The 20,929-nt window shown below is 38.5% G+C and overlaps 1 protein-coding gene across 1 annotated transcript in view; it reads right to left on the reverse strand.

Moving 5' to 3' along the window:
* Nucleotides 1-1,420: 1,420 nt before the first annotated feature.
* The window catches only part of CLIP4 (CAP-Gly domain containing linker protein family member 4), a 32,375-nt gene continuing 12,866 nt past the window's right edge, over nt 1,421-20,929 (reverse strand). The window contains exons 9-18 of the mRNA XM_050316454.1: nt 18,872-19,108; nt 15,468-15,603; nt 14,604-14,744; nt 11,941-12,024; nt 8,443-8,583; nt 7,893-8,021; nt 5,552-5,675; nt 4,775-4,839; nt 4,028-4,100; nt 1,421-3,390 (exon numbers count right to left, since the gene is read on the reverse strand). Of these exons, the coding sequence (XP_050172411.1) occupies nt 3,069-3,390; nt 4,028-4,100; nt 4,775-4,839; nt 5,552-5,675; nt 7,893-8,021; nt 8,443-8,583; nt 11,941-12,024; nt 14,604-14,744; nt 15,468-15,603; nt 18,872-19,108 (1,452 nt within the window). The 3' untranslated portion in view covers nt 1,421-3,068. The remainder of the gene's footprint in view (nt 3,391-4,027; nt 4,101-4,774; nt 4,840-5,551; nt 5,676-7,892; nt 8,022-8,442; nt 8,584-11,940; nt 12,025-14,603; nt 14,745-15,467; nt 15,604-18,871; nt 19,109-20,929) is intronic.

A 20,929-nucleotide genomic window follows, 5' to 3' on the forward strand; every position in this document is an offset into this window, starting at 1 on the left:
GTGCCTCAGAACTTGCTGGCTAGCAACCCTCTGAAAGCACAGGCTCCCTGCCCAGAAAGCCATTACTGTCAGCATCTGCAAAGCAATCACTGAATCCAACCCTGCTAAACTCACTAGAAATGAATTCCCCATCCTGGGACACCTCAAAAAAGTTCTCTTTGTCCTGTCACACACACCTGTGGCCTTTTCTCTCCACTGTCCAACAAAACTTGAACAATTTCATGGCACTGAAGGACATTTTCTCCAACTGGACCTCAGGGCCATGCTGTGGGACAAGGACTACCCTTAAAGTCCACACAGGCAGCACAGAATTGCTGTTTATTTATTTATAAATAACAGATAATGTTTTATTTATGTAGTTTATAGGGACTTTGAGGATCATTTGGCTCTTTTTCTACCAGTCTGGGGCTGTGATAGTCAGTCCTCTGCACAGCACCAAATTCCAAACTTCACTGCCAGTTATTTTCAGAATTTTTTTAATGACACGGTGTCGTCCTGCAAGAATTGGAGGAAAGGATTATGGCAACTTACCTTGGATTTAGGGAAGCACAAATCCCTTCACCTCACCAACTTGAAGAGAGTAATCCTTTCTGGAATGGACTGATTTATTTCTGTTGCAGGCTGCACAGACTTACAGTGCTTCTTGCTTCCCTGCAGAGGATTCTCAGTGCTACCAAAATGGCTCCACCCTGATAACAGTCCTGACTTGCTCCTCTAACCCACAGTGCTCAAGCTGATTATGTCCAGAGCTTTCAGGAGAAATGTGCAGCTGGCTGAAGCTGGAATGGAAGGGAAAGTGCATCACACCAACACTCAGTATCTGTGAGTATCTGTGCCCTCTTCTGTACCCCTCAGACAGGTCCACTGAGGTCCTGCAGCACTCACTAGGCCAGGCCACTGAGACCCCACTTCCAAGCCAAACTGGATGTAGCCACAGAGCTGGGGAAGGGACAGCCTGACACCTTTGGAAAAAAAATAAAAAGCTACCAGTGAATCAGAAGACTATTGTAAAGATATTACTCCTATATATTACTTCATCTGTGCAAGACAGACCACACAGAAATGGTGTGACTATAACAAACTGCCCGAGGTTGCTGCCTCACCCACATGCTGGTTCCCATACCTCCCTCCTGAAGAACTCCAGCTACCCCTCAGATAAAGCAGTTACACCCATTCCATCTGCTCAGGCAGGAAAAGCAGCATTCCTGGTAATGAGTGTCTCATCACAGGAACTCAGCTGCTCACACAGGAGCACCAGGCTGTGACAAAACGTGCTGTGCAAACACTTTGTTTCAAACTGGCAGTTCTGTGCCGAACAGCCAGAAGATACAAAAGCTTCTGGTTTATGTTTGACAGTTGCTGTTCCATGAGAATCCCGTGTGCTTAATTTGTACATAAGAACAGACATGAGAGATGCACATTCTGTAATGGTCAAATGAAAAAATCTTTTTGGTGTCCACTATTGAACAGGGTTTCATTTTATTAATACCAGCAATAAACAGATATTAGACAAAGTAAAGTTCAGTACATCACTGAATATCTGCATCTTCAAATATAAAGCATCGCCTTTTTTTTTTTTTTTTTACTTTCAAAATTTACAGCTTTTATATTCAATTAAAAATTTCCATGTTAGAATACAATGCGCATTATTTTAAATACAGCTCAGGAAAAATAGCTACAGCAATATTTAAAAGAAGGTTACAGCAGCAGGATTCTGTCCAAAAATAGGCTATTACGATTTAAAGTGTCACTTCTTCAAGTAGGCAAGAGCAAGCAAATAATTTAAGAGTAAAATGGAACACAAAACCATCCTAATCAGATAACGTTTACATATGCTGAGCAATTAAAATACATTATATGTTTAAAACATGGACAAAATATTAGCTGTTTTAAAAGGTTGATATGCCAATAATGTCACATCAAGGCGCGTTACAGTGCTGTACCTAAAACTATGCTTAATTTATCATAAGACTCTTATAAGAAATTTATACTGGAAACTGTTCCAAAGGAAACAAGAAGAAACATGTATCACAAACAATCAAATAATGGCAACAGCTTGCTTGAAAACCCTGTATATATGTTCCATACCACTGGCAGGAATTACCGTGCTGTATTTATACAGACTTAATATTTATGAAGAGGTTATTACGTGTAATCCCACCCTGGGTTTATTTGCATTTTAAAACTGTGATACTCATCGCCTGCAGCACCCCAAACAAAAAGAAAGTCTCTAAAAATGAAAGAAAGCTCTCCAGAAGAGTGCAAAGTGCGTTATTTTCAAGAGTGCTTCTTATATGTAGCTCCTTCTACAAATGCACAACAAAAAGTGCTCTTTACTATACAGATTGACATGCAGCATATTTGTGGTTTTTAAAGGCTTTTTATTTAATTGCTGCTGTTCACTAGGATAGCAGCAAATCCTTGTATTTATCAGCCCTTTTGCATTCTGGAGAAGAGGAGGGGGTAGGAGGAGGGATCCAAATGATAAAATGCAAAAATATTCTACAACTGCTTGAAAAAGGGATTTTTTTTTTTTTTTTTTTCTTCCTTATTGCTAGCAGCTGGTATTGGAATTGACAAAGTGCCCGGGAACCAGGCTAATGTCACTCATCAACCACCTCTGCTGTCAAAAACGGGCAATGCACAAAGCATTACCAGTTCATTACTACACGGAGGAAAACTGTTTAAATACTGCATGAATCACACAGGAACTTTAGAGAACGCTGGAGATCCTGGTGTTCTCTAACTGGAACATTAGTCAAATGATGCAGCATCTTAAACACAAGATGCTTCTGTAAAATCCTTCCAGGCAAGGGCCGTTTAACCAAAACAGAAGAGAGGTTTTACTTCTTAACATGACTGAATTCTTTTTTATCTCTCTATTTTATATATATATTTTTATATAAAATATATATATATATATATATTATATACACACACATACATATATATACTCATATGTAAAATGCAAATGCAGATTTAATAATTTCAAAATAAGTTTGCATTCTAGATGGGGTTGGGTTTGTGCTTTAAAATACTTATTTCCTGCTCTCTGAGCACATTTCGGCTCAGCAAATATCATCCACAAGCTTTGCCCCATTAATCCCACGGTAGGTTACCCTGCTTGGTCGAACTAAGACCCCGTGGTTCAGCTTACAGGTGAAGTAGCGCTTTTCTCCCACAGAGCCATCGTTCTTTCCCTTGGCACTTCGGAGTTCCAGCCCGATCCATATCCCTGGTGCAAAGTCTGTCGGACCAATGTACCTGATGGTCCCCATTTCATTGGAGCTGGTCAGGAGGACCTGAGAGCCCTCGTGCAGCTTCACAGGCCCCTCAGAGTGAGCTGTAGTGGTGCTGCTCCAGCTGCGCCGTAACACGGAGCTCTTGGATCTAGTTACAAAAGAAAGGAAAAAACCTTTTTCTTCCTTTTTTTCCTATAAAATATCCAGGGCAAATCTGTAATTCTGTGAAGCACATGGGAGAAAAACCTCAAATCCCTTTTCTTAAAAAAAATGGGTTTAATCTCAAGTCACTAACAAACCATGAAATAACAGTAACAGGCTGGTACACTTGGCGGTCTGAAATACTGGAAAAGCAATTTCCTTTCCCGTGATGCTAGGATCTACAATATTTACAGGAGGTGATAGTATTGGTAAATTAAGGCAAATGAAACATTTTATTTGGGGCTTGAAACAACTTTTAACATGCATGTGTCAGTCAGGATCACCAAGACAAAGTGAAGTCCTTTGACAAGACCCTCTGAACTTCACTCAGCTATGTAAAAATACAACAATTTGGAGAACATGCAGCAATGAATGACTGGAAAACAGTTTTAATGCCAACCTGAATTCAAAGACTGTACTCCTGGATACCCATGGAAAAATAGTCTAATACTAGTCTATTTTGGAAGAAAAAAATGAACATATAAAGGTCCAGATATCCTACATGCATAAAGATTTTCTTTTCAGCGAGAAACAGTAAAGCTAACAGCCAGCTCACCCAAGCACTTGAAACTCGTAACACTCACCTAACAAAGGAGTTTCTTCTGTTTATCTCCTTTTGTGAAGATGCAGAAGTGGTGCTCAGACTGCGCCTAAAACCTAAGTGGAAAGATTAATAAGCGGTGTAGGACTTCTTAAGAAAAAAAGCCCTTGTGAACTCATATTCTTTGTGTTTTCTTTTATACTGCTTCCCCTACATTTGCTACACACTGTCCCCTCTAATTTGGAAATTAAGTGATGAAACTTTCCATGAAAGTACATGTCCATAATATGTTCAGATTTTTAGAGGGGACAGAAATTAAACTAAACAAACCAAACAAGGATAATGTGAAGCAGTCTTTTCACAAAAAACTTGGGTAAGGAAAAAGAAAAATAACTATTTCAAGTATCTTACACAAGTTTTAGTAATTCCATATGGACCTCATCCCACACCGATCCCTTCATCCATCTCAATTTAGATTAAGGAGCAGGTTTAATTTCTGGTTATCTTTGATTAGAATGCAACACAGTAATAAGGGAAGACTGCCAACAGTCTTAGCTCTGACATAATTATTTCTGCCAGAGGAGTGTTAGTAACAACACGGTACTCCACAGGTCCTTCTACAGGCTACATTTTTGGGAAGGGGGCAGCCAGACTATGGTCTGGCATTTGGGTTCCTTGAAAATCTACAGCTCCTTCTTCTGGAGAAGTTGGCTTTGTGCAGTAGGTTCTGGCTTTAGAGCATGGCCTGTGGTAGGTTGCCTAAGCCAAATCACAGTGTCTTTACTCCTACCTGGAAAAGTGTGATTCATTTTGTTCCACGAAGTTTCTGTGAGAGAGTCCAGAGAACCCGTTAGTCTGAAAAGCAGTAACACAACAAAGAAGTCATTTCAACTCAACTCTGTGAACAAACTTTCTGACTTCTTGTCAAATATTGATGAAGTTTTGGGTTTTTAACTTGTCCATCTGCCCCCCCAAGAGATACCAACATTTCTGCTGCACTCAGGCTGGTATGTAAGAAGTGCCTGGAGCAAACTGGTTTATCTGAGTTACTTGCTTTTTACTCACCAAGACAGCATGGATAATTTTGAGGCAAGTTCTTAACAGTTTGCCTGAGCTGGGATACTCAGGGAAAGAAAAGTTAAGAACATGTCTCACAAAGTAACTACATTACAAATGTAGGAGGAAAGAGTACTGAACTCCTGGGATGCTCTTCCTGAGAATAATATTTCCAGGCACGTCTAAAGGCAACTTCCTTTTATAACTGAATTCAGTCAAGTGTATTAGAATTGGGTCATGAAAGTAAAGTGTCACAGACACAGACTGTCAGAGACCGTGGAATAACAATATTTCAAGTAGCTGCAAGAGAGATGGTGTAGCTGCATATCGAATTTATACTCTGATTTCTAAAAGCTGATCTAAAACCCATTGGGTTTTTCATGGAGGTTATAAACTTCCATTAGCAGAAGAAAACATTTGTATCTTCCATATCTGCTCAAAATTTTGTTTCCCACTGGAAATGTAAGAAAGCATCTGACAACCCAAACATTAAAACAGGTCCAGTGCTTACCTCTGTACACGAGATGGTGGTGCAAATATACCGTATCTGGGAAGACAACTGAAGTACTGCACACCTCCCACTGAACCATCATTCTTCCCATGAGGCTTGTCCAATTCAATTCCACACCAGAATCCTACATTTCAAGACAGTAAAATCATGGCATTTTGAACAAAACACTACAGGCTTTTCTTCATCTAGACAGCTGGCACAGTTGGCATTCACCCACATCAAGGAAAACAGTTTTTAGTTGAAAAATGTCTAGATAGTAATGACAAATATGTGTATTATAAAATAGCTATCTATGCAATTAGGCAAAAATTACACCCTAATCAATCTAAATATAATTATTTCAGCATTTTTATATGCTTTCACAAAAATCACTGACATTTTAATTACTATAGAAAAGGTAAAACCTTTGAGAGATAAATATATCCATATATATATATACACCAAAGATTTAGTGTATATATACAAATATAGATACACTAAAGCCAAATGGAATGTTATTAAATGTAGCAGTGGCTGTTTGACAACAAGAAGACAGGAAAGAAGAGCAGTACTGGCTCAAGCTTCCCTCTTTAGTCCTCTGACCACATGGTTTATGCCTCATCTGAAATCATCAACAGTAAAATTAAAGTTTTGATATTAATTCATTCCTTCTCTCCATCTAGCAAGTTATAATTAACACAAATTGCAAAGCTGGTTGTAAGATATTGAGAGAAGGGTGTAGGAATCGAAACTGGCCATCAATTAATCTCGTACAGAACACTGAATAGACATCAAGATGTTAATGAGCTTCATCGTTCATAACCTGTGATAAATGTGAGCTAATTACGTAAAGGTGCTAAATTTCATACTCCATTAGTAATCCTTATGCTATCCATCCCCAAAAGATTCAGAATTTAATTCAAGTCACTTGGTACTAAGGCACTGGATAAAACAGTAATTCTAATTATCAGCTCAAGAAACTCAGGAATGACAGCTTATGAATTAGAAGGGCTCAGTACATCAGAAGTTCTCCCCTTCCTGTTTTCAGAACCAAATGAAGATCTGCATTGCAGCAAAAGGAACAAAGTTTGGATAACTTCCAGAGCTTTGATACACATTAAAATTGTAATACTTAAACATGCATCTGTTACATTTTCTATAAATTACTAGGTTAGCAAATGGTGAAGATCTGTCATCTTTCCATCCTCACTTCTTACAATACCATGTTTTCCTCCAGACGTTTTGTTCCTGATTTGAAGCAGAGAGGGAGGAGACTTACACTGTCAAACAGCTTTCTAGTTTTACAGCTGTTACAGTGTATTTGGGAAACAACCCTTTCCTCATTGTGATGACATTGCCGTGTTGCTCAGTTAACTGCAGTTCCTTAAGCCAGGACTGCCTACTAAAACTGGGGAAAGGGTGAGGATAAAAAAAGTACCACAGTCTTGCATTCTAACTTTTTTTTAATACTGATGACACCAAGTGTCACGAGAGTATTTCCCATCACCTATCGATCAAACAGATCTCACCCAAACTGGGTTCTCACACCAATACTCACCAACTGGTTTTGCATTACTCTTGCAGTAAGATTATAGATAGGGTCATAAAGAACATAAATCTGGTTACAAAAAAATAGTACTCAGAAATTAATTTTCAGAATGTAAAACAACTGGTTGCCGTTGAAAGCACTTTGTTTCACTACAAGCTGTTTTTTTTTAGTCAGAAAAGGGAGAAACAGAAAGGGAGAAGCATGAGAAAACGGTGGTAGAAGCTGAGGTTTTTTGATATGTTTGTAACTTTATTGGTCCTCTGACCAAAAGGTTTTCTCATTCAGATCTAAATGCTCATAATGACCCTCTTAAAGATGCCAATAAGTTCAGAATGATACAGGTACGTGACAGAGGAGTGCCAGTACTGCAAGAGACAAGCTGTGTCAAAAGCTTTCCTACAAAAAGTAAGGAGTATATGCGTGTGATTTCAATAAACTATATAACCCCTTGGAGATTAAAATGAGGATTTTCAGAAAGCTTTGTTAAGAGTTGGACTCAATGATCCCTGTGGGTCCTTCCCAACTCAGAATATTCTGTGATTCTGTAATACCTACAACTTCAACATTAAACTATTTTTCCTTATTAAGCCATGATAGTGGACAAGTAAAAGTCACACTTTATTTTTTCCTGACAGGTGCATTAAAAGTAAAAACTATTCAGTGAAACACAGGAGAGAGAAAAAACTTGGAAACATATCAGTAAATTTAGAATTTTTTTGGAAGGAGTGAGGAAAAAGACGACATTCTCCTAATGTTCATGTGCTCACATATAAGCTATTCCACATTGATTTTACAACTGAGTATTGCAAATACCTGGTGCAAATTTTGTTGTCCCAAAAAATCTAACAGTGCCTGTTCTCTGTCCCACCACCAGTACTCTGTCTCCAACCTGAATTTCTCCATCAAGAGCATTTTTTCTCATAGTTGGAGTACTGTACAATCCTGGTCAACAGAAGAAAAAGATTGGAATTAGTGACATTATATCTTTAAAGCTTAAGAAAGTCTTCAACAGTAAGCCAACTGATTGGTAAACAGAATATTTATCTCTAACACCTCGTAACTTTAGCACATGCCAACACATCACAAATTTTGCTTAGACAGAGACTTGCTTTATGCCAGTATAAAAAGTGTGGACTACAGCCTTTTCTCTGCTCTGAAAAGGCTCTTGAAGATGTTAAACCAACTTTCTAAAAGTTGCCAAACTTAGGTTCACGGTTAAAGCACTTCACAAGTCTCTTTCTTGAACTATCTCAGAATCTGAAACAGCACAAGTAGTCCTACATAAGCACTCAATGCACTCAACTCCCACCTGTGAAAATAAAACAATAATAACTCAATAAAACCTCAAAAAAATAGACTGTACCAGCACTAATTTTAGATGAGGCAGAAGACACTCTAGTCAGTGCCTTTTTATTGCTGCTAGTTGAGTTCCGCTTCTTGGAGTAATTCCATTTGCCTTCCAAGGACGTAGTAGAAGAGGAAGAGCTGCTGTACCCAGGAAAACCTAAAGACAGAAATGAAAGTAGTCCTTCAGGGATCATGTTTGGAAAAGGACAAATGAAGCAGAAGGGAAAGCTTCTGTAGAATGGAAGTTATCTGTTCTCCATAATGGGAAGAATACATAGTAAAGAGCCAAAATCAGAAGTTGTTATACAGCATTTACACAAACATCTGTCAGGACTGACATGGGTGCATGTGTGACCCTGCCTTGAGAATAACATGATAGTGGAGTGCTGGAAGAGGTCTCTATAGAAGCCCCACCTTTATTACTCCATGAAAGTTCATCTAAACAATCTCAAGTATACTCATTAAAATATGTGAGCCTTGGCAATAAGACATCATACCACCACCCCTTCATGATCGAGCCTGTTAAAGATTTGATGAGAAGTGGAAGGAAGGTGATACTATGTGAGTGAATTATTACCTGGATTAAAGCCTACTATGTTCCATTACATACTGTATTAATATTAAAACCTGTACTATAAAACAAGAATGGGAAATAAATCACTTTTATCTCCATTTGCAAATCCTAATGTCTAAGCTGTCCAGTAAGACTTATGTTCAGCTTTCCTACTTCCTTTTCAAGGCTCTCCCACTTCTTCCCTCTCCTATCCCCTTCTACCCAAACTGAGGCAGGGTACAGCAAGGCACATCTATGCCTCATCTTATCAATGTGAAAAATTAGGATAATATTGCTTTCTAGAATTCTGAGAGGCTTAATTCATTAGTTTTCCCAAAGCACCTTCATATTAACACTGGTTAGTGTGGTCAATATAATTTAATCCTCCAATTCCACAAAACAGTAAAGAACTGAAGAAAGGCAAATGCAGTGGGTCAAAGCAAAAGCTGGGGTATCCGGGACAGAAATCTAAAGACTCTGAGATACTGACTGCAGCTATGCTACAATGAAGAAAATGCAAATAACTAAATGACTAAACAGGGAAACTTCCAGGTCCGAGGAATAAATACATGGTGCGTTTGTGAACACATCCTACAATTCTGTATTTAGAAGCCAGTCCAGGGATGGATTCACTGGAGGTCAGACTGCCTAGCATTTTTACAGGGATGCAACAAAAACTGCTCAAACTAAACCAGTCATCAAGATACTTCATTTTGTGGGAAATCACAGGGGGAGAGAGGAAGAGCAGGAAGGACTTCAGCAGGTCCTATAATAGATTTCTCCCCCACGAGGCAAGAAACTATTTTTTACAACACTCCTGAGAGGTGAGTGTTTGGCTTGTTCTTAAAAACCTCCCATCAGGGAGATCTTGAGACTTCTTCAGCAATATATTTCACCACATAATTATCTGTAATGTTACGGAGCTTTTTTCCCCCCTAACATAAAACCTAAATTACCACAGTTTTAGTTCAAGGTTTTTTGCTCCTGTTAACACATGCAGAGTGAGTTATACTGTTCCTTGTATTTGAAACCCTCCAGTTTTATCCCTTTCATCTTCTGTCTTTTTAATCACACAATGATAAAGTCCAAGTCTTTTCTCCCAAGTCATGTTTTATACCCGCAGTTATTGTTGTGTCTTTTCTGAATTCTCTCTGAATTCACATCTTTCTGAAATGCAGCAACTAAAACTAGATGTTTTAGCTGAGGCTCTACCTGTGGCAAGTAAAGCACCCAGGTCTCTTTCCATACCTCACGGCTGACTCTCCTTTTTGTACATTCCAGTTACATTTCCCCTTTTGCAACAGCATGACATAGATGATTCCTGTTTACCTGATCAGACTCAACATCCTCAGGACCTTTTCTGCAAACCATCACTGGGCATATCATTCCCAGGGAGTATTTATACAGTTGACTGTTTCAGAATTGCAACAGAACTCTGTAGCTGTCCTTACTCCTCTCCATGTTTTTCCCTCCAAGATAATTTTTCCAATCTGTCAAGGATTTTGGGCGTGTTTGGAATTAAAATAAACCAAAAAAAAAAACCTAGAACAAAACCACTCAAACAAAACAGACTCAGCAAAAACCCTGAGCTGAAATAGCCTTAAGTGACAAAGAACCACTGGCAGCTACTTTCTGAGTTGGATGTTGGATTTTCCTAAAGGTTCTGCACCTGCCTTACAGCACTATCATCTGAACAGCTAAATCCGAAAATGGGCCTTTACTCCACACTACTTACAGTCTACAAAACCTCTGGAGTCCTACTAATTGCAGACTTCATACTGTATCCATCAAACTGAGGCACTGTACTGCCAATTAGGTTTCACTGCAGACCAAGCCATTAAGTGCCCTCCATAAACAAAACTTTGGAAACCTCTGCCTACACGTGTTTGTCTCTGAAAAAGTACCACATATGACAGTGCTGAAATACTTTATATTAGGCTCTTCCTCTGTTCACTGACAGAGGATACAAATGCTTTTCTTGATGGACCTGCTGGAGCAAGTCCAGAGGTGGCCACACAGACGTTTAGAGGGACAGAGCACTTCTCCTGTGTGGAAAGGCTCCTGTGTGGATGGGGCTTTGAGCAACCTGATGTAATAGTGGTGTCCCTGCCCATGGCAAGGCGACTGGAACTAGGTGATCTTTAAGGTCCCTTCCAACCCAAACCATTCTGTGATTCTATGAGTCAAAGAAGGTATATTCAAACTTACACTTCAAATAATTTCAAAGAAATACTGGTTTTACCACCTACAGTACTATTTTATAAACAAAACCTCAGAGGAGACAGAACTTTTACAGTTTGTTCAAGACACAGCTGAAAGTGAGGTCCCTTCATGTTTAAAGTTCAGCAAACAAAGTACTGATGTAGTAGAAGTCACTATCCAACTCTGAAACGAGAGTATTGCAGAGAATGATTCACATGTCAAAGGAACTCTTTAAAAAGCCAGTTTCATTTTTCATATTTGAAGCCTGTTATTATGAGTCTGCCATGACACAATGCCAAGACTGTTAAGCTCTGTTAGACGGTAACACTTTATTATAGAAGATTGAACACACAGATGGAGAAGAGAATAAAAATGCCAACAGACTATTAAAATCTAGGCAGTAACGATACAGGGCAAAAAGGTCTCCCTCAGACACTCAAGTAGGTAATTCTGCAGATTCTCTGTAAGATCATTTACTAAGAGACAGTTTTCAGCTTTAAGGGCTTGTCGATGTTCTTGCCCATGTATTTGGATAGAAGTGGTTACCAAACCAACACAGAACACCACATGCACACAAATTACTCTTGCGCCTAGAAAATTAAATGCATGCAGCCTGCCTGGGACTTGAAAATAAACAAGCAAGGCAACTTTTTTCTATAGTGTAGATACAGGGCTTTTACAGCAGTAGGGCAGCAGTAATACTGCCTCTGACGAACAGAATTTTTCCTAAGATGTTAAAAACTTTTAAAAATTGGTTACCTTCTTTTGCAGGTACAGTTTTTCCCCTGTTAGCAGTCACAAAGTTGGTTTCAGAAGCACTGTCTTTTTTTGCCATATTTAGGCCTATAAAAAGAATTTATACAATTAGAGATATATACATCCTAACAAATAATTTTACAGGAAAGCCACATACAAAAACAATTAGACAGATTTGACGATTACTGGATGGAAGGAAAATATGGATAAAACTGTACAATTCCTTAGACTCTTGATAAATAGGTAAAACAAAACTGCAGAATTGCTTTGATAAGCAATGATAAGCACAGACATGAAACCCCCTTAATGCATTAAACCAGTCCAAACTATCTTGCCAAAAAATAAACAAAATGTCTGTAAAATATTAATTTTTATATGGAAGGAGTTTTACTAACATCTTTCAAACATTCACATCTGTAACATTCACTTTTATAGTACTAAAGGTCTACTATTCACCAGTATCAATTTTACATCTTTTGCATTAAAGATTACATATAAAACTTTTGAGAGAGATTTGAAACCAAATCTTCATTTAGACTGCAAATAATGATTTAAGCATGTCAATATGACTTTTAAGAGCCTAAATCTTAGAGCAGCAATGTTGTGGTAAGTGTAGGAACTTGTAGTCACTCGAGTTATAATTTGTGAACAGCTGTTTTGCATTTCTGACAGTTTCCTACCCTAATTCAGTGAAGACCAAGTTTATCTATGATTTATCCCCTCCCTGTCATGAATGAAAAACCACATCTTTTTTTATTTAACTACATCTCTCAGTTTAATTCGGCCACAGGGACTGAACTATTTTAAGAATGTACTGTATATTCCAAAATTTTATGCTTTAGCCACTAAGGTATCAGATCAAAAAACTAGTGTTTGTGACTGATAACACATTTCTTAATTTTATCTCATTAATCCTTTTCCTAAAAAATTGAAAAAGACCTTTTCTCATCAATCTGATGGATTATTCAGATCCAGTAGAACCAAATAAAATTTTAAAATCCTTACACAAAATTACATTTTACTTTGCAGCTTATAACCTTATCTAGAAAAAGCACATTAATTTTTCCTGGATCATTACAAACCAGTGTATTGCAGGAATGAAGTTTCAAGGAAAGAAATGTGACCTGGTGATGCAGATAAACACTGCAAACCAAGGTTCTGCCTCTGCAGTTTTGTCCTTCCCCCACTCCAGCCAGGGAATCAGCCAAGCACGATAATTCTAATGGACCTTTCTACAGAAGAACTCCCTGCAAACAGCAGCTTCCAGATTACTTTCATCCACTGGATGCAAGCTCTCCTGGGCAGATGATGCATTACTCACTCTGATTTCTACCTAAAGCAAGGTATCAAATGTTTAAATTTTACAAAGACACAAATGCACCTTTGTGACAGAAAAGGTGGTTTACAACTAAACTGTCCAGAACACACCGTCTGTAACAAAGGAAACAGTCCCTTCCATTACAGCTTAGTGGGTTACAGTTCACAACAAACTGAATCAAACATTGGAAAATATTTAACAGAAAAATTGAGCAGTACTCCCGACAAACCATTTGTTCCGAGAAGCTTTTTATGCAAGATGCCCATTTGTAAGTAGCTTAGATCTTGAGCTAACTGTAAGTACACACACTTAAAAGCTTACTCCCCCCTCAATCTATTTGAAGAAGAGTTACATAAGTCATCCAAAATACTGCCAAAATGCATCTCTTCCACCAGCCTGGTGCACTGTTTCTATACCCTGCGTATTACTGATAAAAGTATGTAGTGCTTTAGGATGAGAATGTGTATTATCTTCCACTCCTTAAGCTGTGCTGCCTTAGTACGAGTCACCTACAGAGGGCTCAAAAGGCAAAAGAAGTGCTAATGTAATATTTAATGACACTGTCAGGTAGCCAGCCAGACACAGGGACCAGATTATGCATGGTCAGCACTGCACACAGCAGGGAAGAGTCTGTACTCCAAACAACTTGGAACCTGAACAGTCAGGAAACATGCATCATCCACTCCACAGGGAGGGAACTTACACAGAAAGATTAAGTAATTTGAGCAAATTACTAAGAAACTAAACCAGAGCCAGGGACTGAGCCCATAACTCCAGTCTGTAAAACAAAGCCTTATTACAAGGACAACCTTTCTCTTCTAATTTGGCCTTGGTTTTACTCAGATAATTTAATTAGCAGATAAAACACAATCAGCTAAATAGTTCCTTAATCATGTTGCCAGAAAATAAATCTCTTCAATTTCTAGATATAAAGGTGTATAGATTATTTTCTAGATTTTTATTTGTTTCAAATTACCCATGAACATCTTAGTAAATGGAACCACATTAAGCTGAGACACTTAATTGGTATCGCAGCCAATTAGAAATCACTTTAATGGTTTAAGAATAAATGTTGTGGTGAGCTTTTTTTTAATAGAGCATGTAAAGAACTAGAACCTGCCATAGTACATCAGATCACTATAACGACTCAACAGCTACACACAACATCCTTCCAGTAACAGTTTACAGGACAGAGAACTTCTGAAAACAAGAACATGGAGTTAGTAAATACCTTATCACCTTCTCAAGTTATGTACTATATCTGACCAAGTATTTTAATACCAAGATTTACTAATTCTTGAAGATTACTCTCTCGCTATCCTGTCTCAACACACAAGAAAACACTCACCAGAATTCACTTTGGAAGTTATGTGTGTCACATCTATTTTCTTGGATTTAACCAAAGGTGAAGACCGCACAGAAGAACTTCGTACAGAGTCTTTTTTGTGATCAGAAGCCTTGCTTATTTTGGAAAGAGGTGCAAAGATACCTGGAGAGCAAATTGTATGTGCCAACAAAGAACCATGGGTAATGTTAATGTAACAAAACTTGCCAGCCACTATCTCTTACACCAATTATTTTAGGATTTTTTGTCAGCCACGATCATAACTTGCTGTGCTGCCAGAGCACTTGTAGGGTAGGAAGGACAAGTTCAAATGAACAGTGAAACTGAAATCCTTATCAAGCAACTTGAACAGAGTAATTCAGGAAGTCAGTAAGACTGTCACTGACAATCTCCTTTTTGTCCTAAGAGTAACACTGAGTCTCCATTGTTACAAAACGCAAGACTTTGTATGTCCTGAGTGTCCATGAAATACCAATTAAAATACCTCAAGCTGAAAGTTAGAAAACAACTACAAGCATGAATGTCTTACCAAGGAAGACAAAGCAAATAATGAACCATGGCCATTATCATTACAACATAATAACTTTCAACAATATAGATGGGAAACCAGGAAATACTATTATCTTGCAGTTTCAGTGCAGTAACCAGAAATTTTGAGTGGTTGGTTGTTTCAGTGGTTTTGCAAATAGCTGCAGTTAAAACAATAAAACAGTTGGAAGAATCCATTATACAAACAAACAAGGCACTACAAAAAAAAAAGCAACAGGATCTGCTATCTGTTTTTATTCTCCCAAAAGGTTCATATCTTTCAACACTTTTTTAAAATTTGTGTTTTCAAAGAATTTAAGAAAAAAATTAAGGTTGTACCGCGTTTTGGTGCACACTTGAAGTACTGGACTTTTCCAACACTTCCATTGTTCTTTCCTTCTGGTTCATCTAGCTCTACACCAGCCCACTGGCCACTGGCAAATTCTGTTGTGCCACAAAATCTTAAGGTACCAACCTAAGACAAAAAGAAGCAACACAAAATGGTTTTGTTAAACATGTATTGTTCATGAGAATATAGTATAGGTCATGAAGGAGACAGCAAGTCATCTCCAAGCTTTTGATCAGAACAGAAATACAAACATGACCTCTCTCAATTATTGACATTCCTACCTTTCAACACCAGCCAACGCATTTTCCAAGACATCTTAGTCCTTTTCCTGTATTTTGTATCAAACAACTGTGGTTACGGACAGATCTCACAACAGACAATACCACTGAAACAGAAAGTACCACTGTACAGTACAGCTCCAAGTCAGGAAGGTACAGGAGCACATGTCCAAGGAGTTCTACTCTCAGTGTCTTCCACAACAAAAATTCCAGAATTATGGCTAGATATCTTCCTAAACTGGAGGTTCCCCAGAAACACTAGATTAAAAAAATCTATAAATATATCTGTGTGCATAAATACATACATAACAGTTTATATATTTACACATCTATTGCAAAAATTCAAGGGTAAACTTCAGAGTATAATTATTTTTTTTCCTTGGGAAAGATTTGTAAGGTTTTTATTCCTTCCTTATGATTGAACAAAATCTGAAAAGCCAGCAAATGTTTTAAACATCTGTTGTTGCTTCAATATGTACTATAAACTCTGAGCAGATAAGTACATTAAGAATATCAAGACAGACCAGTCTTGCTGGTGGACCTCAGTCTCTGCAAATACACATTTTAAGTTCACACACTTCAACCAAACGGGGGAGGAATAACTAACAGAGACACATTTAACACTGATTTAAATTTGCTTTTATATTTGATTTTTAAATTAGTTTTAGTAATAAAAACCTTTGATCTTTCAGGTTCTCAATTTTCCTTATCTCATGTGACCTTAATGTTATTAGTTCATTTTTGACTGTGACTTCATTCCTTAAACCATACCTCAGAGAGTAAACAGACAGAAACATTTTTTTTTTATTTACCATAAAACCTTCCAGCTACTCTTTCTTACTCTTTGTAAAGAAATAAACACGACACAGAGGCTGTTCTCTTATGATGAAGCTCTCCTTTAAACTTGAGCATTATTAGGCAGGTACATCACACTAATCTAGACAGACCTTTAAGCTCCCAACACAGGGATCAAATTCAGCCAGAGGAAGCCTGGCAAGCAGCCTCACAGATTCCTCCAATTCCTCCACTTTCCAGGCACCAGCCAAAGGGCACTCACTGAGCAGAGAGAAGAGATCAGCCAGTATCTTAAACTGGAGGTGGAGAGGGCAAAACTGAGGCTCCAATTTTGTCCTAGGACTTGCACAAGCAAGGAGCAGAAGACATCTCTCACATGAGAAACAGAGCAAGAACAGGAGAACAGTTTTCTCCCAGTTGCTAGTCTCCCTGCACTCACATTTCACTGTGTCCATTCAGATCACGTGTAATCTAGCACAGCAGGAGCTGGTGGAGCTGGGGGACCCCAAATCACGTACACCAACACCTGCTTACACAGCTTCCTACCCTGAAAGACAACTTGAATGACAAGCACAGTAGGAATCAAGAGAGGAATCCATTTTCCCTCTGGCATCTACTGTGTTTGGCTTTCAAGCTTCATTAAAGCTGACATATTAGGAGACTGCAGAAGCAGGAAAGAGAACGGGAATCCATAAACACTGCTTGTTCCAAACAGCCTTGTCCCAGCTTCCACATTCTGGACATGAAAAATGATCCAGGAGAAGGTTAAGAACGGGGAACCATTTTCATCATCCTGTTTTCACTTTTGTTCCACCCTGCACAGATTTAGGAGTATCGAGGGGGAGGAGAAGGCAGGGCTGAGAACAACTTCTCCATTTAGACAAATGGAAAAAAGAGGTGGGAAGCAATGTGGGAGTACTGCACAACAGCTCCTTGCACAAAGGAAGGAAGGGAGGAAAGCTGACGTGGAAAAGGAAGACCAAAAGGCACAATCACATTCTTTCTTCCCACCTGCTGTAGGACAGCTTTGGCTCCCTTAAAGAAAAAAAATCTAGCTGGAAAGCCCTGCTGGCCTTTGGTGGCAGCGAAGCAGCTTCCCACACTTGTAATGCTGTGCTGTACACAACACTGTAACAGCCTAATCAATTAAAAAAAATAAAAGTAACAAAATCCAGGAAGCTCTATTCATACCCATGGGTTTGTACATTACAGTACAAACAGTTCTATGGGCCTCACTTGGAGAAAAGATACACAAGAGCACTAATTTCATCACTTTCTTGCTCTAAAGCCTTCATTACCTTGCAGTTACGCTATCTCCCCTGGCTTTCACCACGATTTCTGTTAAAGAAACTTCTTACTGCCTTGAAACAATAAGTGGCTTCCGTACGTACTTCAGTTACAACGCTTTCTTGCATAGCTAGTGACTCCTTCACCTTTCCTGACCTAATTTCAACACTACATCAAATGAAAATACAGAGTGGAAGCTGCTTCCCACCCTCGGTGGATATCACTTTAGAACACTAGTCATGACAGTTACAAATCAGAAGTTATACTAGAAAAATGATTAAAGCTAAAGCTACTCAAAAATACAATTCTGCTCACAAATGCCTTCAATATTTACCAGAAACAAAAAAAAAATCTGAAATCCGTGTAAGAGTTCTAGCACTCTTAAATCATTTCAGATCCCTTGCTATCAGAGCAAATAAAAGGTATGAATACTAACTGCAGTATCAATGTTACAATTTTCAAATTCATTTTTTAAAATGTGACTATCACAGTAGCTTCTAAAAAGCTATTCACATTTGAGATGGACCCCTATTAGCTACACTCATACTTCCACAGAACCATGTAACAACCCTGTTGGCACAGCACTGCTTCAAAGATTTTAGCTGCAATGCACCAGTGAAATTGGGTTACTATAGGCTATGCAGAACTGAAGTTTTCTTTTCACTGCCTTCTAGAAACTATTGGGGTACTTCATGAAAGCACACTCAAAACAAAGCTGGGCAACTCAGAAAGTAATCTGTGGCTTTTCCCATCATTTTGATGTGACACCAAAAATGCTAATAAAAGCTGAGTCTGTCAAAAATCATTTACAGATACAAAATGCAGCCTATGCCTGTCAAAACTGCTTTTCATAGTAATGACTTTATCACACAACTGTTCAGTTTACTACTTTCTGTAAGCAGTTCCTTGCTGCCATCCAGAGTTCATACCTTCCACGAAGCATTTGAAACCCTCAAATTTGAGGTTTATCTCCAAAGGAGTAAATAAATTGACTCCCAGAAATTATGAGGGTAGTAGCAGGTTGGTGACCATACCTTCTGTCCTGCAATAACAACACGATCTCCCAGTTTCAGGCCAAGTGATAAAAGCATGGCCTTTCCTGTGACATGATCATAGTTTGAAATCATGGCTTTTGAGATGTCACATGAGAGAGGCACTGCATCCAGCAATATCTGCTTGATTTCTTTTGCACTGGCCGCTGCATCTGCCATTTCCAGTGGCATATCTACCGGATCAGGAACCACATCTGCTGGAATTTGCCCTTTGTCATTCTGCAGAAACATAACATAGGATAGAATTTAACTGTGACAAGTTGCGACAAGATAAATCTGATTAAGTAAAACCCATAGCATTTTATGAAGTGTTTAATGCTCTTTATTAGACATTTTTCCTAGAACACAACTATAAAAACACCCACATTTTCAAATAAGGATGCCAAAACATCCTTAGATAGGTAAGCCAGCACGTACAGCACCTTATTTTCAAAATCGACAAGTAACCAACATTTTTAATCTTGAGAACATTATCAGGACTTAGAACACATGAAAACAAAACACCTGTATGTATCTGTGTACCTGAACACAGATCTAGGAAAGTAAGAAAGATGTCTGGTCTGTAATGCCAATACTGTAAAGCTACCTCCTCTCAAAGAATTTATTTTTACCCAGTGTAAGCTATACAGCTTTGGTGAGGCTTATTCCAAATGTAAGACAGAATTTAATTAATATACGTTGCATGCACAGAATACACAAATGTGATGGTTCACATAAATGAATAAATCTGTTCAAGTTTATTTCTATACAGACTACCCTATGAAAGATGAACTAAGGACAGAGTCCTTTCCAAACATTTCCCATTCCCAGAGAATAGTGATTGTGACTTCTCATGTGTCCCACATTACAGGACAGGTTGTTGGAGCAGCAGCTCCCCCAGAGTTAACCTTAACTCAAGGTCAGTTGCCCAGACAGCAAGTATTGTCAGGTTGTCAGCAAATTCTACCTACCCTCTCTTCAGCAAAGGCATTAGTGTGGATCTTCATCTATCTGCCAATTTTCACAAAGTTTGCAGAAACATCATTATCTCAGTCTTCCAAATTTGAGCAGCTGGACTTAGACATTACCAGAAGCTCAAAGAGGGAATCATGTAGGGCAAGATTTTACTTGGTTTGATTCCTTAAAACACAGATTAAAAGTTAAACTTTCCCTGAGCCCTCTATCAATCTACCTCAGTGCTAGAAAACTATAATCCTTGCTCAGCATTTACACTCCGCTGTTCTTGTATAATCAAACTCTACATTGCCTCTGGCCAAAACTTTATTGCTGGATTGAAGAATCAAATACCTACCACTCCTTAAAAATCTACAGTCATTCTGTAAGCAAAAGGTGAGCCCCGTTCAACTCATATTACCTTAAAAACAGGATATTGCTGAGTTACAGTTGAGGGGGCATTTTGTTTTGAGTTTTTAGTCATCACATCAACTATTGTTTTGGTCACATCAGTCGCACAACTCAGCCCACCAGATGCCCTTCAAACCTTTGTGCCAACACAAGGCAGGGGCAGAGCAGAGGCAAGAAGGCAACGTGGGCACAGTAGAAGCCCGAGGGCTGCTGTTCTCAAGGGCAGAGCCACCTTTGCTAGTTCAGGTTGCTTGTACAACTACAAAGCAGTGTTCCCTGCGACCAACAGACTCCTAAACATACAGATGCCAAGGAAATTGAAACGTAAACATGCACACTAAGTAGGGAGACAAAGAAAACCAGTATTTTTACAGAGATCTAGATTGAATATCATGAGAAATTGTATGAACAATAATGTTCCAGAAGATTTCATATCAACAGGGCTACATAAAACAATTACTTTTGAGTACCCTTAAAACAACTGTAATTTCTCATTAAAAAAAACACAACCTGCATTTGAAAACAGAGAACTGAGATACTGTCTCTGCTAAAAAAAAAAACAACAACAAAACCTCCAAGCCCTCCCTCCTCCCAAAAAAACGAACACAAAAAACAGTCAAACCCCAAGATTTGTAGCTAGACACATATAGCAACACTTTACACTATAAATTCGGCCTCTTATTAGGTTACTAAGCA

The sequence above is a fragment of the Myiozetetes cayanensis genome, unplaced genomic scaffold (genome assembly GCF_022539395.1).
Source record: "Myiozetetes cayanensis isolate MyiCay16 unplaced genomic scaffold, myiCay2020 scf2-11, whole genome shotgun sequence".
Taxonomy (NCBI): domain Eukaryota; kingdom Metazoa; phylum Chordata; class Aves; order Passeriformes; family Tyrannidae; genus Myiozetetes; species Myiozetetes cayanensis.